The sequence below is a fragment of the Theobroma umbraticum genome, unplaced genomic scaffold (assembly GCF_002168275.2).
Source record: "Theobroma umbraticum cultivar Fairchild unplaced genomic scaffold, ASM216827v3 scaffold_4.1, whole genome shotgun sequence".
NCBI lineage: Eukaryota > Viridiplantae > Streptophyta > Magnoliopsida > Malvales > Malvaceae > Theobroma > Theobroma umbraticum.
The window spans coordinates 403,975-420,544 of NW_018397258.1; the positions used below are offsets into that span (position 1 = coordinate 403,975).

The following is a 16,570-nucleotide window of genomic DNA, read 5'->3' on the forward strand; positions in this document are numbered from 1 at the left end:
CCTTATCTCCTTCCTTTCACGTTCTGATAATGACCGTTCGTCTCAGAACGACGCTATGCCACGCTTTACACGTCCTTTATTTACCCCACTTACCATTTTACCCTCTTCTTTTCTTCCCATCCTCCTTGAATTAAAAGAATTCTCTTCGTAGTATCTCGCGCGTCTAAATCGAATTTTATTCACTTAATTAACTTTAAGTAAAGTTTTCAGCACCGTCCTGCACATCCAAACCGACTTTTATTGACCTAAGTAGCTCATTAATTAGGCAATAAATGTTTGTTCCATTTTTAACACTTTTAAAGACAGTTTTCGGTATATTCTCCTCTTAGAAACGGACCACGTAAGACAACTTCATACAACCGATTAATACCATATGGATTTTTTCTATTAATTCATTATTGATAGCATATAGATTTCATAAATATGAAGATAATATATAAGATAAATTTTATGATTATTCTTTTATGTTACTAATATTTAAGAATTAAAGAGTATCATAATATCGCCACCTTTGTTTCTTTTTTTAATTTCTTTTTATAGAAGCCATTCAATTATTAATGAGGTTAATGCAAACGTCATAGTTTAATTAATTATGAGTCAATAATTAGATCATACAGCATTGGTTTAGATGGTTCTTGTTTACTCTCCAAAGCAATACTATAGTAAAATCAAAATTGCTTTCTTAAAAAAAAATCAAAATTATTCTTTATGTCTTCTCCGAAGTTTCAAACAGAAAATATCTTGTATTTTAGTAATAAGAACGTGAGTCAAGGAACCGGATTTTATAAATGAGGAAAACAAACAGCCGACTAGGAAATTTCAAAGCAATCGCATTGGATTTGCATGGATGATGCAAACAAAAATGCTTAGCTCATTTCGATTCCCAAAGTCACTGCTTTTGTCTAATACTAATAATTAACAACTAATCATAAACAATAAAAAAAACTTATGTTTTAATTTTTTTTCACGTTTCTTTTCTGTTCAATTCTCGAAAGAAGTTACAGTGTTAAATTTGTTCAGTACAATTATTAAAATACATTTGAATAAAAAATTAAAGGTGTAATTACTTTTAAAAATAAGATTTAGTCACAAAAGGTTAAGAAAGAACACAAAATATTAAGCAAAAAAATTAAAATTATATAGTGAAAGTGAAATTTGTCCAATAAAAATTTCGGACATCCTCAAATCTAGCTAGATAAAAAGACCAATATGTCCTTTTGGCTGTGGAGGAACGCGTCAAATCCTCGTCAATAAGGAGTAGAAATTCGATCCGACCACGCTCACTTGCCTGTTCGTGTACAACTTGAAAAAGTTGAAAAAAATCAAAAGGCACATTTTTTTTTATTTTAAAAAGAAATTAAGGAAATGAAAAAATAAAAAAATGGGAGAAAAAAAAAAAGCCTATATAAACCGACTCCCGCTATTTCTGCCTCTCTCGCCAACAGACTACAACGACACAAACTCAGACACATTCCTTCTCTGTCTTTCCCATTTTTTCTCTTTTTAATCGCTCTCGTAGATGGATTCCTCAACTCGCTCCTCCGTTGTCGTAATCGGCGCCGGCATCTCCGGTCGGTAACGGAGAACAATCTAACCGAATAATACATTCTTGCTAACGAAGAAAGATGTGGATATTACGTGTTATTGTGTGTTGATAATTTGAAAAAAAAGATTGTTGAGAAACGAGAAATTGTGTTTTTTAATTGATGATTTTTTAAATTCTGGTTAGGTATATCGGCGGCGAAGGTTTTGGCTGAGAACGGAATTGAGGATTTGGTGATTTTGGAAGCCTCCGATAGAATTGGCGGTAGGATCCGGAAAGAAAATTTCGGAGGCGTGTCGGTGGAGCTAGGGGCGGGTTGGATCGCCGGTGTAGGTGGTAAAGAGTCCAACCCGGTATGGGAGATTGCCGCACAGTTGGGCATCCGAACCTGCTTCTCTGACTACAGCAATGCCCGCTATAACATCTATGATCGAAGGTCCGAATCCGAAACCCGAGATTCTTAACTATTTTATTTGGCGGTGAACGGTTGAGCTTTGAAAATGAGAAAACTTTTTATCTGAAAGACGCCGTGTGGACAATTTGGAGTCGCCGGCGTAAATTGGCTTTTCTTCTTCCAGTTTTTTCTGTTGAGTCTCTGTTTTTCAAGAAATAAAACAAAAGAAGAAATTATGCGTTTTAATGTATTAAACCTTAAAATTTGTATGAATGAGTTGCAGCGGGAAGATATTTCCGAGTGGAATCGCCGCAGACTCGTACAAAAAAGCGGTGGACTCAGCGATTCAGAAACTAAGGGACCTAGAGGCAAACAGTGTCGACGAGGCCTCCAAAGGAAACGACCAACCTCTGTAAGAAGAACATATGATAATTTCATAATCATTAATTACAAATTCACTGGCAGTGCTTTTCCTTTTTTCTCTTAAATGTCAGTGAATTAACTTTCCCTATACATTTTTGGTTTTTCATTGTGGATTTTTTTAGAACGCCGAAGACACCAATAGAGCTCGCAATTGACTTCATATTACACGATTTTGAGATGGCAGGCAAGTTCCACCACTCATTCTGTTTTTCGCTGTTTGGATGCTGAGAAAAGTCAAGAAATGCAATTGAAAATATTTTAATTATGATTCATGCATTTGGATTGGTCTGCTTCGTGAAAAATATGCTTAAAGAAATCTTGACCGGACACCTGACGGTAATTAGCAGTCATAATAAGAAAGGAAAACAATACAAATAACAATGATTATTTCATTAGAAATTTCTTCTTGTACATTGACATTGAACAGAGCATTAAATTTCCCTGTTTTTTCCCTTTTGCTAATGCTTGCTGTTTTTGCATACAGAGGTGGAGCCAATATCAACATACATAGATTTTGGAGAAAGAGAGTTTTTGGTGGCAGATGAAAGGGGTTACGAGTATTTACTGCATAAAATGGCTGAGGATTTTCTATTTACGTCGGAGGGTAAAATCCTGGACAATCGTCTCAAACTCAACAAGGTATAAAATCTAACTCTTTGATTCTTTCGCTTCACCTTTCAATTTGTTTTGCCTTTTTCAATCAATTTTTTAGTCCACATGATATGGTTGTTTTGTTTTCTTGTCACTCAATCATGGGATGAAAACAAAGGGACAGAGAGCAATGAGATAATAAATACAGAAAATAGAAAAAAGAGCAGAAAGTGTGCAAAAAAAATCTGAAGCTCTGTTTTGTATGCATGCACTGCTTTCTTTTTGTTGTTGAGATTGATTGACCCACTTTTGGGAGTTTGCAGATAATGACGTTTACTGAAAGCTATTTTCACCTTTGTTTATTTTATTATTGTTTTTATTATTATATAATGTTTCTTAGATACACCTTTTTCTTCACTATAGGGGGTCAACTGTTTTCAGGGTTCTGTTTTTTAATTTCTTTTCTTAATGAATTATTTTATCATCTTTTTTCTTTTCTTGCTATCATATCATCATCGTCATCATGATCATAGACCAAAGCTCATTATTCTTTTAATTCTAGCACTAATAGTATATATTTCTCGTTGAAATTATTGGAATTCTCCTTGGTTTTTTTTTTCTTGATTTATGAGCTGAACTTTTCTTTTCCTTCACTGCAATGATTTTAACACGTTTGAAAACAAGAATATAATTAGTCAACCTCAGATGTTGGGTCTGTTCCCAACTATGAGCAATTTCAATGATGCAAAGTGGTGAAACTTTGAGGAGTTGAGGACCCTTAAACAGGGCATAGTTTGACCTTATATTTTCATTTCAATCGAGCTTCATGTTTAAAACCTTCCAAGCACTTTTACCTTACTATCATCAATCAGTAGGGCCATAAGTTCCCCAATTTTCACTATCCTGCGCACTGTCCACAATGACCAGGGAACAACACCCAGGAGTTGAGATGTCTTATCAAACTCACATAAGAACATGCAAATAGAGAGTCTTGTCATTTTCTTCATTTAATATGTTGTTGTCTTCACTATCTCGATTGCTCTAAAATCAGACAAATAGTGAACACTTTCCCCCTTTTTTTTTTCTACTATTCACAGAGTCTTTTAGAAGCCTCCCTTAAATAGGTAATGGGGGCATGGGGCTCAATGTACCTCCTTCAATAAATCTTTCCCGTTTCTGCTTCTGATATCTGAACTGCACGGGTTTTCTTGCTTTGACTTCTCAGAATCTTTTGAGACTCGTTGGCTGTTACCTTGGGCTTCTACTAATTTTTTTTTTAAATTTCAAATAATTTATTATTTCCTGTTTACTAGTATCATATATTATTATGATGCTGAAGATGTTTCTTTGTGCATGGATTCGGGGCAGGTTGTCAGGGAATTACAGCACTCGAGAAACGGCGTCACGGTGATAACAGAAGATGGTTGCGTCTACGAAGCCAACTACGTGATTTTGTCTGCTAGCATTGGTGTTCTCCAAAGCGATCTCATTTCCTTCAGGCCCCCCTTGCCCGTACGTATCCTCTTTCTTTATTATATATTTTTATCTCCCTTTTTTATAGTAGTAAAAACCCACTAGAATCTAGCTTTTCTATGAACGCTTGTTCATCAACATTATCTGCATTAATAGGAGGATCTTGACCGTTGAATGCAATAGGATAAGAACCCTAGGCTATGGGTCCCCATAGATGGGAGTTGCCAAAGTGTTTTCCTGTTTTTTTAAGGTGTGGACCACAATATTAAATATCATAAAGTTGGAAAGAGTCAGAATTCATGGCTCCAGCCACTTAGCTGTATTAAATAGAGATTGCTGGTGGGTGATGAAAGGGATATATATTTTCGAGATGCCTTTATTATAAGCAAATACCATGGGTTGCACGGTGATCCACAGATTTGGTAACCCATAGGCTCATGTGATTAGCTCTTTTCTGGCTTTGAGATTCTTTTTTAGTACAACACGTGTACGGTGTAGGGTGATAATCTGCATATAAAATATATTGTGACAGCTGCATTTCATTTTCTTGAAAATATGAGACTACTACTAATTAAACAGGCTAGTCTTAGCAATGGTAGAATGTGTGGGGTTCAAAGCCTTAACATGCTTTTCCGGGGAAACTTTGGCTTGATAGTTAGATTTCTCAAAAACTCAATAGTCATGTATGATAGATAGGTGTTGCTATTTCACTCGGACTAATGCTTAGGGCAACCCATGATTTAAGCGTATGTGTGAGCAGGTAAGCCATGTTTAGACTTAGCCATAAGGAACAGAACAGTAGTCATCACTCATCCTCTTGATTTGTGCTAATATGTAGTAGAACTGGAACTAGTGTGAGAACGTGACCAACAATCCATGAGAAAATATATGAAGAATTTGAGGGTGAGTATCAAATTAATGAGTTTAGTATGTAGGATTTTAGGTGATGATAATGAGACTTGGAACAAAGAAGAAATGCCTTTTTGAATGCTAGTCAATTATGGAAGTTGTCTGTTACAGCGAAAGTCATAATTTGGCTATTTAAAAGAAAAATCCACCACTTACACATAATGAGCTTGGAAAGAATTTCTTAGAGAAGTCTCAGACTATGATTTTGCTTATTATATCCCATGCAATTATTTCTTGTAGTGGTCCCTGGGCTTTAGATTGCTTAATCGTGTACAATTTCCTTTGATTACTATAAAATTACTTATGCTTGATTAAATATTAATATCAAGAAAAAAATATTAAATGGTAACAGAGGTGGAAAACGGAAGCCATAGATAAATGTGATGTGATGGTGTATACCAAGATCTTCCTCAAGTTTCCGTGTAAGTTCTGGCCTTGTGGGCCTGAGAAAGAGTTCTTCATCTATGCTCACGAGCGGAGAGGCTATTACACGTTTTGGCAGGTTAGTTTAATCGTTCTTTCCTTTATAAAATAGTTGCCAGATAACTTTGATGTTTGGTCTGACTAATCCTTTTGTTGTTGCTGCCACTTTAGAAAACTGAAAATTCAATATTTTTTTCATTTTTTTTATTTGGATTCAATGCGTTGCGGTGTGCGCTGCCCTTGATCCCAGGCTGACCTATTTATCATGTTATAAAAACCCTGTTTTTCCGCATAAAACAACAACACTGTAATGTTACATAATTGATAGGGCATTGCCTCTAAAATACAAATTTCCAGTAATTACTGGCATATATTAATCTGTAATGTGGTTGGTGGTTGACTTTGTTGTTTGTCGAATCTGTTAGGGTCTATCACTAGCATTACATGATATGTCAAAATGTGATGACTGATGCTATGGATTTGGGATAATATGACAAATGCTACTTGTATTATCACATATGAACACAACCTTAAATCAAGTTTTGGGGGCAAGTACCTCAGCTAAAAGACATAAATTAAAATATTTAGTAGTTATTTCCTTGTAGAGATTACCAACTGCAAGAGAATTGTTGGCACGGAATGGTTTCTCTTTGTATGTTTGTGTATCTGATAGTGTTTGGTCACTGTCTTAGAGCTGTGGATTGGTTGCATTGTAGGAACCAGTCACTATCCGCGCTGTTTTCTGTATTTATAATGGAGGGACTGATGTTCATATGCCTTTGATAATCAGCTTTGATACCCACAAAATCATAATTTACTTCTCTTGCTTGATTTCGAAGAAAACATCTTTTTAATGATAGGAGGCCTCTTGTGGAGGCAATATGGAATCATACTGTCTTTTATCTTATTTGAGGTGTATTGAGTTTTTCAATGTAGATTCTTTACTTGTATAATGATTAATAAAAAAAAAAATTGATATTTTGAATGAGAATCCTACATCTTTAAGCATCTACCAGAGTTTTGTATCATCCATTCATTTCTAACTGCTCCTTGAATTCATCCAAATTGGCTGCTGATCTGTTGCTATGTCATCAGCACATGGAGAATGCCTACCCTGGTTCGAATATTTTGGTCGTAACATTGACGAATGGTGAATCAAAACGTGTGGAAGCTCAATCCGATGAAGAGACGTTGAAGGAAGCTATGGGTGTGCTTAGGGACATGTTTGGGCCCGACATACCTAATGCCACCGGTATCCTTGTTCCCCGCTGGTGGAACAACAGGTTCCAGCGTGGCAGCTACAGCAACTACCCCATAATCTCTAATAACCAAATTGTGAATGACATTAAGGTAACTCATAGTATTTACTTTAAAGAACAAATTCTACTCTGCATGTGTTTTGACATTCTGAACGTTAATCTCTCAGGCTATTAGCAACTATATTTCCATTGATAATATTCAAGTAATGCATGATCTGAAAATGAATGAAAGAAATCCAACTGTTTGAATCAGTTTGAACTGTTAAATTCTTCCTGTGTCTGATTTGAGGACTGGTAGAATTATATATATATATATGTATGGAAGAAAAGCCATTTATCTAATGCTCTGCTTTTCTGCTGGTCATAGTGCCGCTTTTGGTTGATTATTTTATCCATGATACAGAGAAATATAAAGCAAAATCTTTTTCTTTGGATGCTTAAGATAACCCCATAATGCAAGCAGCAAAAAGCATTGGAATATTGAATCATGATTTTAACACTGTTGTCTTTTCCTTTTCCTTTTTTTTTTTTTAATTTCCTTCAGGCCCCAGTTGGACGCATTTTCTTCACAGGTGAACACACGAGTGAAAGATTTAATGGCTATGTGCATGGTGGATACCTTGCAGGTGAGGATACATGAAAATTTAACTGACTCGAGAGAAATTCGGGAACCCTATTGTCTGAGTTCTGACCAATTCTGAGATTAAATGTTTACAGGTATTGACACAAGTAAAGCAGTACTGGAAGAAATAAGGAAGGATGAAAGAAAAAATGAGAATCAAACTTTCTTGCTAGAACCTTTGCTAGCATTAACTTTGACACAGACGGATGCAGTCTCAGGTCTCCACAAATGTGATGTTCCTACACAATTATATCTTAGCAGCAAGCTTGGTGCCATTCCGGAAGCAATCTTATGACTATATGGACCTAACTTTGATAACATTGATGTTGATGATGATGATGATGATGATGATGAAAACATGAAGAATGAGATGGATGGAAAAATGGGTTTCGCTCCAAGCCTAGAGCAACCCCTTTTAACACCACAGACAAGGTCGAATGCAAGAGATGGTAATTACAAGAAACAGAGGAAAAGATGTCTGAAAGTGGTGTGATCATGTCTGTCTTCCGAGAGCAGCTGCTACTACTCACTGGTGGTGCCTGGCTTTTGGGATTTTGACAAAGGAACCAGTTTTACTCTAGGCATCCATGTAACAGTTGTTCAATAGATTTGGATGAGAAAATGATAGAAGAAAAGAAAAAAAGAAAAAAGAAATCACACTTCAGATTCTAATTGTACTTAAAATGTTAATATAAGAAAGAACTCTTCTGCTTTCTTAATCTTGTTTTTGAATTGTTAATCTTGCGACTAATCTTAATTGAAATATTTTTCAAACAAGGCTTTGGCGATAGCAAGGAAATCTCCTTTGGCCTTCAACGGATACAGTTCTACACCTTCTTGCCATTTATTTGAGAATGCTACCCATTCTTTCCTCCATTCCACCAACTTGAAACTCTCATCCTCCTTCAAGCTTCTTGACAGATAACTAAAGTAGCTCGAAGCTCGTGGAAGATAGTACCCTTCCAGCAGTCCACTCCAAAACTTGTTCGCTAATGAGGAGAAAGAAAGATGAAATGTTACACCAGAGATAAGGCATCGATTTATATTAAATGATGGAATATGTTTAAAATTACCATAATCATGAAGCTTGCTCTGATTCGTTGTTGTGGTATCGAACCACATCGTCACTTGCGTTCTAGCATTCCATTCATACTGTCACAGAGAACAGATGTAAGTCCATGAGCATTGAACCACTGGAAAATGCTAGATATACCATTAGACATCTGATTAATCCAGCACCAAAATCTGACTCAACTTTTCTGTGCAATATGACCAATGAAATGGCATGCTATTGTCCCTGACTGATTATTCAGCTACTAAAGTAACAAAACAATGAGGAAAATATTTGTTCACACCTGTTGCATCTCACTTGGATTTTCTGCCAACGTTTTTGCACTTTCGAGCCATGTTCCAAGCAGAAAATTGTCATCAGAAGCAAGAAGAATATCGATATCCTTTATTAGTTGAAGAAACTTCTGACTGTGAACATTCAAAGCTTTGACATCCTTCCTTCGGAAAGCATTCACTGCATCCAAATAGACTTGGTTCGCTAGCTTCGACAGCACTTGACGTGTTAAGTCAACTACGTCATATCTGTCAAAAAACCATGCATAAGGAGATATAATTCTTATTTATGTTTTTACCTCCTCTTCTTCTAGTTCTAGCATGCATCACAGAATCTGTTAATCTTCTAATATCAACTGAGTAAGATATATCATCAGCATGATAATGATGAAGGCAGCTGAAACTTATGGGAAAGATGGTTTTTCAATTTCCTCACCATTTATGTATTTTTAGTTTGTTACTGAATGGTTGTGCCCTTCAAAAGCTTGATCCAAATAAGCTGACAAATTTATTGAGCACTTAAATATCATCTAAGCATATCTCTGCATTTTGTTCTTCATGGTTCAAGTTGAATGTTTTAACTGCAATTTCCTCAGGGAACAGAGGGGGGAAAGAACTATTGATAAATATTGCTAGATGAAGAGGTGAGAAGGGGTAGAATAAAAGGGTTGGGAAAAGAAGGGGGGGGTGGTGGTGTCGCGGGTAAGATAACTCTTGCTGAAGATTTGACTACAATGAGCCTAATGGGGAAGGGGGACATTCTTTTTCATTTCAAGTAGACTATACTAGCCACAAGTATATAACAGGAAATGATAGATGCATATAGCTTAACTGGTAGCCAGTACATAAAGGACTATTCAGAAACCAGAAGTTGCTTTTATATATTGTTTTCGATAGATATCTGGAAGAGAAGAAAATAAGTAAAAAGAATTGACCTATATGTGAGGCTCCCAGCTAAATCATTTCCAGCCGCAAGGAAGAGTTTTAAAGCATTGACAACCTCATGAGTAGAATACCACAAATGTGCTTGAGGCAGATCAGAGCTAGTTTCTTGCAATGAAAATCTTCTGTTTTCAGTTATTGTGCGGAGCTTATGCATATTGTCTAGCTTTGATGTTTGAGATCCAGAATTTGTTGATGGATCCCAATCTGGAAATTTGACTATAAAATCTGTGTTATGGTCCTGAAACAAAGGAAGAGTTTACATTAGCTCCTATTTGGTTAGAAAATGTCCTAAAGTACAAAACTCAAAAGTTAAAGATTGCAGCTGAAGAATCTATTCCAAGTAGATATATTTCCACAGCAAAACTTGAAGGCCAACCATATTGTAATCAGCTAACATTGGCATCTTTGAATTAAGAGTAAAATACGGAAGTAAATATGAGATAGCAATTTGCATCTCAACAGAGAAACATACAGCAATTCCGTCTGTACAATTGTAAACACTGTGATACAATATTTCCCAAGCTTCTTCAATTTGTTGAATTGATTTACCATAACGTCTATGAGTGTAGGTCTTCAGCCATTCCTGCAAAGCAAGAAGTTAGATTTTGGCACAGCCTTGACAATTGAAAAGAAGCATTAGAGCAATATCACTACATGCATCTCAATTATGTCATGATCTTCAGTAAAGCTTCAGAATATAGAGTTAAAACCTCGAAATGTATGTGTGTGTGTGTGTGTGAGAGAGAGAGAGAGAGAGAGTCCTATCTTCTAACTTGAAACATAATGGACTTTATCTTAACAGAATAGGAAAGAGGAAAAAGGTAATTAGCATCATTTTTAAGTTCTAAAACAAAAAGTACTTCCAGCAATTGAATGCAATTACCAGAACTTGAACTTTTTCCTTTCGAAATGCCATTTCAGACATTAACTCATAAACAACTGGATTTTGCTCTATGCCTTCCATGCACATGCCAACACCAACCTACATCAGACATTATTAAAAGTTCCATTATCGAAACGTTAAAGTAATATTGTGTCAGAAGCTCTTCAAAATAAAAAAATTGTGTCAGAAGACAGAAGTACTGAGAGTTCATATAGTATCATACATCTAAAGTCATCTAACACCATTGAACGCAAAAAATAAGTTCAAAAAAATGTGAAAATAACGGTATCACATAGAAGGTGTATACATGGAAGTTATGTTATCTTTTAACTAATACCATCATGTTGCTTAGTCTAAAATAGCACTTTGTAGTCCTAAAAGTTTTACATATCTGAAATATAAGTTTCACAGCAATAACTAGAAGGTATTCAAACACATGACCCTCTGCATACCATGGTTGAATTTTCACTGATGCGAGCATCAACTGGACCTGAAGAAATTGCGTCCAATGTACCGTACATTTCAATATTTCCTCCAAAATTATGCAATAGACACCTGATATACATATGTATATATAAAACCTCAACAGTGAATGTTTTTACTACAAACATCAATCTCGAAAAATAATAAAGGGGATAAAAAAAATAATTAAGAAAGATAATTTGAAAACTAATCACATCCTGCTAATGGTTATGTAATGCTGTGAAATTGCAGGAGGAGAAAATGATGAGACTACTACCAGACATAAGGGGTGCCATAAAATTGAGAGGAAGCTGCCCATATTGGTTTGACATCAGCAAATAAATCAAGAACTATCATTTTCCCTTGTGGAACAGAATGCAAAAGTGCCTGCAGATATCACCAGTCATATGATCAACATAACTTAAGAAAATGACCCTAGCAATTTTATGATGCCAAAGGGTACAAGTTCCTAAGCTTGAGAATTATTCAGAAACCAATAATACTTGAAGATCCAGTTCTATCAAATGCTATGATCATAATGCTCTATCCATTGGCTATCACAGTGATTTCCTGCACCAACGCACAAGGTGTTAGCTGTAGCAAGATCCATCAATCCTCCTTATCACCCATGTCTCTTTTCCTATTAGAAGCCTTAGTTGAGAACTCAATAACTTCAAAACTGAGTGATCGTCCAGACATCAATTGTATAGTTTAGAACATTTAAAGGGATAAAACTTTTCATACACCTCAAAATTATTTAATCTACTTCCATAACAATGACTAGGTAAGAACTAAATATGCTAGCTAATACTAATGTCCTAAGTAAATATATACCTTCATTTGGGGTGGCTTCCAGAAAGTTGAGTCTGAGTAGAAAAGCCAACCCTGCACATTGGTAGAATAATTAAGTAATAATTGAACTGAGAAAAGAAACCTGCAGTGCAGGAGCTAACGTACGTATGGCCTTGTATGGTCAAGACATATGGTAAAAAGATCATGCAAGTCAGATATTCATATAACAAAGTAGGATTTACCTGAGCTGCTTATCCATTATTTTATGTCTTAAACCAGAGACATCAAAAATATAATTTTCAGCAGTCAAGGAAAATTTCTTATCAGCCCAATATGACATTACATATTAATAAAAAAAAAAATGCCTGATTGTGTATGGTAGTTGAAACAGCAGCTGTATAGGATCTAACATCATAGGTTATTCTATTGGTATATGACAAAATATTCACAAAAGAAGAAACAGAAAAAAACAGGGGGTGGTGTAGGAGCAGTAAGGAGCATACTTGCATCAACCACACAGCATCCTTGTCACCATTGGACATTGCTTTATACACAGCAGCGCCAAGTGAAGAGATATATGTTGGGTCATTTGTAGGTGGTGAATTTTCATTGAACGTGTCACTGCAGTTAGGTAATATGTATTTATTCCATGTCACAAGTATAGTACAAAGTACACACAGCCTAAAATGAAAAAAGGAAAAAAAAGACCTAACAAACAGAAAGAAAAGGAAGATGAAGAAGTACATTTTACATACATAAAAATAAATAAATGTGTGTGTGTGTGTGTGTAAGTGCTAGACGCTCATTTTATGATTGGTGGAATAAAGGAAATTACCAGTTGTAAATATCCGTCACATCCCCATATTCTGAAGTAGATGAAGACAGCGTGAACCCAAAATAAGTAATCAACGCATCAAGAAGAGAAGATTACATTGTACAATGCTCACATTTAACCACAGATCTTATTAAATATATTTTTTGTCTAGCAGAAATATAAAATGTGTCATCAATTCAGAAATTAAAGGCTTACCTTTTCTGGTACTTTCCTTGTTTTCATACTTCACATAAATGAAGTCAACATAAACATAAGATCTCAGTAAAGGTGGTGTATTTAACACCTAAATTTCATGTTACCCCCGTACTAGGAATATACCGTCCTCTTTTGCTTGTTTCACATGTTCAGATATATGAAGCCAAAGTAAGAGTTTCACCTGGTATAAAACTAATTCCCTTCTTATTTTTATTCAGCATCCTAACAGAATCATGTAGTAGTAAATAAAGATTTTTGACCTACATTTTCCATTTATTTTAAAAGAAAAAAGTTTCCCAATCATTTTATTGTCAAAAGCTGAATGTTCCCTAAAACATTAATACAAATAATAATAATACTGATTAAACAAATACAAGGTTAATTCAAGTAACACCTTCAATTTGCTGCCTAATAAAAGCCTCTCCAATCTTGACAAATAAAGGATCAGAAGGATTCAGGAGATAAGTGCAGCACCAACGGGGATCACCATTTACAGTATTCCTAGTAAGGGGTAAAAAACAGAATTTTAAACTCATGCAGATAAACATAAACAGATAAGGTTTGCAATAACCACCAGATATGATTCGTATGATGCATATGTATGGTCCAAAATAATTAAAATATTAATAACAATTCATAATTTGTGTTATGTGAAACCCATGAGGGATGCTATCATTAATTTATAATGTGTGCTCAATGGTAGAAAATTAAGTACCAGTCCCCTAGTCTAGTTATATTTGCTGAAGGAAATATGGTCTTCAAAGCTGCTGGAACATTCCCAGAGAACGACGGAAGCACTAGAGCAGATAGAAAACATTATAGTTTATTAGCTACGTCGTTAAACAATAATGAAACTAGAAGGTGCCAACCAACTTTGAACAAAATTTTTCTGCAATTATTTGATGCATTAGACATACACAAAGTGACATGAACACTGAGAATGAAAATATAATTCCATCAGATGACCATACCTGGAGTCATGCCTAGCTCTAACATTCGAGATAGTATCTTTTTTTGTAAAACTAATTGCTGTTTCAACCAGTATTTTGATAAAGGCCCACCCCACCTGTGATAAAATAAATCTTAGATCCAAACAAACCAAAGGCAGAGGATAAGTATAATGAAGAACAGGACTCATTACAAACTCACTAACTCAACAATTCACAAAAGTTCAACAAAAATATTGCATTCCTTGCACCATATTATGATTCTATTTGAGATGACTAGAATTTGTTAAAGCCCTTATAATCATGATCATGTTCTGTAATTGACAAGGGCATGAGTACACTATAATATAAAAAAATTTGAAATACCTTCAAGGGAGGGATCATAGAAGGTTCTATAGAACACTCATTCACTACGAACACTAATTGTGCATATAACCCATTCGTGATGACAGCTAAAATTGGCTTATACATTAGTTTCTACTTGGTGGGTATAATTTGGCTCAAACCCTTTCTAACTAATAACCCATATGGATAATTCATTCTTATGCCAAAGTGTGTAATAAAACCAATGTGTCTATTCAAATATGAAATATAGAACTGGCAACTTTGACATTAACTTCTATTTGTAGTAAGTACGTTTGAGAAATAGGCATGACAGTAAAAAAAAATTATTTACCTACCCATGTAAATTTCCCATGCGAGCCCAAGCAAGGAAAGCAGGTCCACCAAAGAAGTTATTCAAATCTTCCATGCTAATATTAAAACCCTAGAAATTAAAAGCCAATTCTCAATAGTAGAACTGAGTCCATTATGCACAGATAACATTAACATAAGAGAAAACTAATAAGATGGCACCCATATGGACAAATCAAGATGCTTAATAACATTAAAAGCTCTTCACCATGAAAACTTTTTGCCAAATGGCTTCTTGGCCTGTAAATGCCAAAGGTAGGTTAATTCCTTGAAGAGCCATCCAGTCTATCTCTTTCTCCCACCTTTGCCAATCCCACCACACATATGAATCTGCAGGGAAGGACATGATATTACAGGGGGTAATATATTCGACCAACATCATGAAATGCCTAAAACTATATATCTGTTTGTTTTTTGCTCAGCAAACCTATATATCTGTTGTTATCATCTTGCTCTAAGTGTCAATTACTTGTTAGTTATTAGGATAAGGCTTTAAGTACTTCTGCATACACTAAAAATACACTCCAACTATAAAACCATCTAAAACAATATTACCCTTTTTCTTCATTCTCATCAGGGAACGCAGGCCTATGATGATTGTGAGCGCTAAAACTATATGATATTAAGCAAACCCACCATTGTGAATGGCAGAGAGTGAAGACAGGAACAAAGATTCCATACTTACAACTAGAAGTAACAACATTTTGGTAATAGTTCCATGGTACTGGCCGTTGAATCAGCACACCCCCATCTTTTACAAGGGGCAATGAACCTGGCTTGGGAACAGACGCTATCTGCACACCACCAGTCTTGTCCCAAGATACATGAGCACCACAGAAATATTTAATATACCAGTGGAGGCCAGATGCAATTTCAACTGCTGTGGTACCTTTAATTCTGGAATTGAAAAAAAGAAAACGGCAACCAAAATGCCAAAATAGTAAACTAAACATTTCCCTATCTTCTTAAACTGAAGCAAAAATGAAGAAAAGAAGATAATCTCAAACCCCTTGTCTTATCCTTATAATCACGAATAACATTATACATGCTGAGGGCTATGATCACTGATCAAAACACAAAGTCATTAAAAGACATGCACCCTCACACTCAATAATGATGAAACTGTAATCTTAGTTCTTCAACAAGAATTGATTTGTACATACATTATCTCTGGTCCATCTTGGCTAGTCCGATTGTAATTTTCTATCAGAAAGCAACTTTGTCCACCACAAACGTCCTGATATTGGGAAGTGAAAAAAAAAAAACTGTCAAAGATAGTAACAACAACAACAATTATACTAATTTCCTCTTTCAGAATCCAATAACTGAAACAAGTAAAGTAACAACAACAGTAACAAGCAATTCAGAAACCAAAGACCCAACATATAATGACAAACCTTGGGGACAATCTCAAAGTGAAAACTGTGAAAATGGGTAGGGAGCAATCTTCCCAAAACGGCTTTAGCGGCTGATTCTTGAACAGATGGAGAGGATCGTTTAGAATCTAACCGTGTGAGTATCGGCTCGACTGCTTCAGTTCTCGAAAAGGATTGTGGCAGTAATGTTAGAAACAAGATGAAGATAATTACATCGAAAAGGCAATTACAAGCAGCGATGATTTTCATTTCTTGGTTCTGGGAATTTCTCCTGAATTCTGATTGCCCCCCGGGGTAATCCAATTTAACAATGGTTCAGGGTCTTTGTTTATACCGTGGAACTCCTGAAAGAGTCAGACAGAAACAAACGAGGAAGAGAATCCAAACGGCAACAGTCCAAACTCAAAGAAACTAATGTCTGACACTAGTGTTTACGTTCGTCAACGTCCCGCCCCTTTTAA

General features: G+C 35.5%; 2 protein-coding genes across 2 annotated transcripts; one reads left to right on the plus strand and one right to left on the minus strand.

Annotated features, from left to right (window-relative positions):
* The first annotated feature begins 1,422 nt into the window (after positions 1-1,422).
* PAO1 (polyamine oxidase 1) lies at positions 1,423-8,376 on the plus strand. The gene is made up of 10 exons (XM_021423863.1): positions 1,423-1,571; positions 1,730-1,979; positions 2,221-2,349; positions 2,483-2,544; positions 2,845-2,999; positions 4,320-4,463; positions 5,686-5,835; positions 6,852-7,106; positions 7,560-7,641; positions 7,733-8,376. The coding sequence occupies exons 1-10, from the start codon at positions 1,520-1,522 to the stop codon at positions 7,930-7,932; spliced, it is 1,479 nt and encodes a 492-aa protein (XP_021279538.1). The 5' UTR covers positions 1,423-1,519; the 3' UTR covers positions 7,933-8,376.
* Positions 8,283-16,570, minus strand: CYL1 (alpha-N-acetylglucosaminidase family / NAGLU family). Its single transcript, XM_021423862.2, has 19 exons — positions 16,131-16,570; positions 15,897-15,970; positions 15,419-15,630; positions 14,942-15,063; positions 14,721-14,806; positions 14,065-14,159; positions 13,809-13,890; positions 13,488-13,594; positions 12,899-12,929; positions 12,567-12,684; positions 12,106-12,156; positions 11,549-11,658; positions 11,262-11,364; positions 10,810-10,908; positions 10,399-10,509; positions 9,917-10,164; positions 8,993-9,230; positions 8,711-8,789; positions 8,283-8,626 (listed from the first exon to the last, which is right to left on the minus strand). Exons 1-19 carry the CDS (start codon positions 16,356-16,358, stop codon positions 8,391-8,393), a joined length of 2,430 nt encoding a protein of 809 aa, XP_021279537.1. The 5' UTR covers positions 16,359-16,570; the 3' UTR covers positions 8,283-8,390.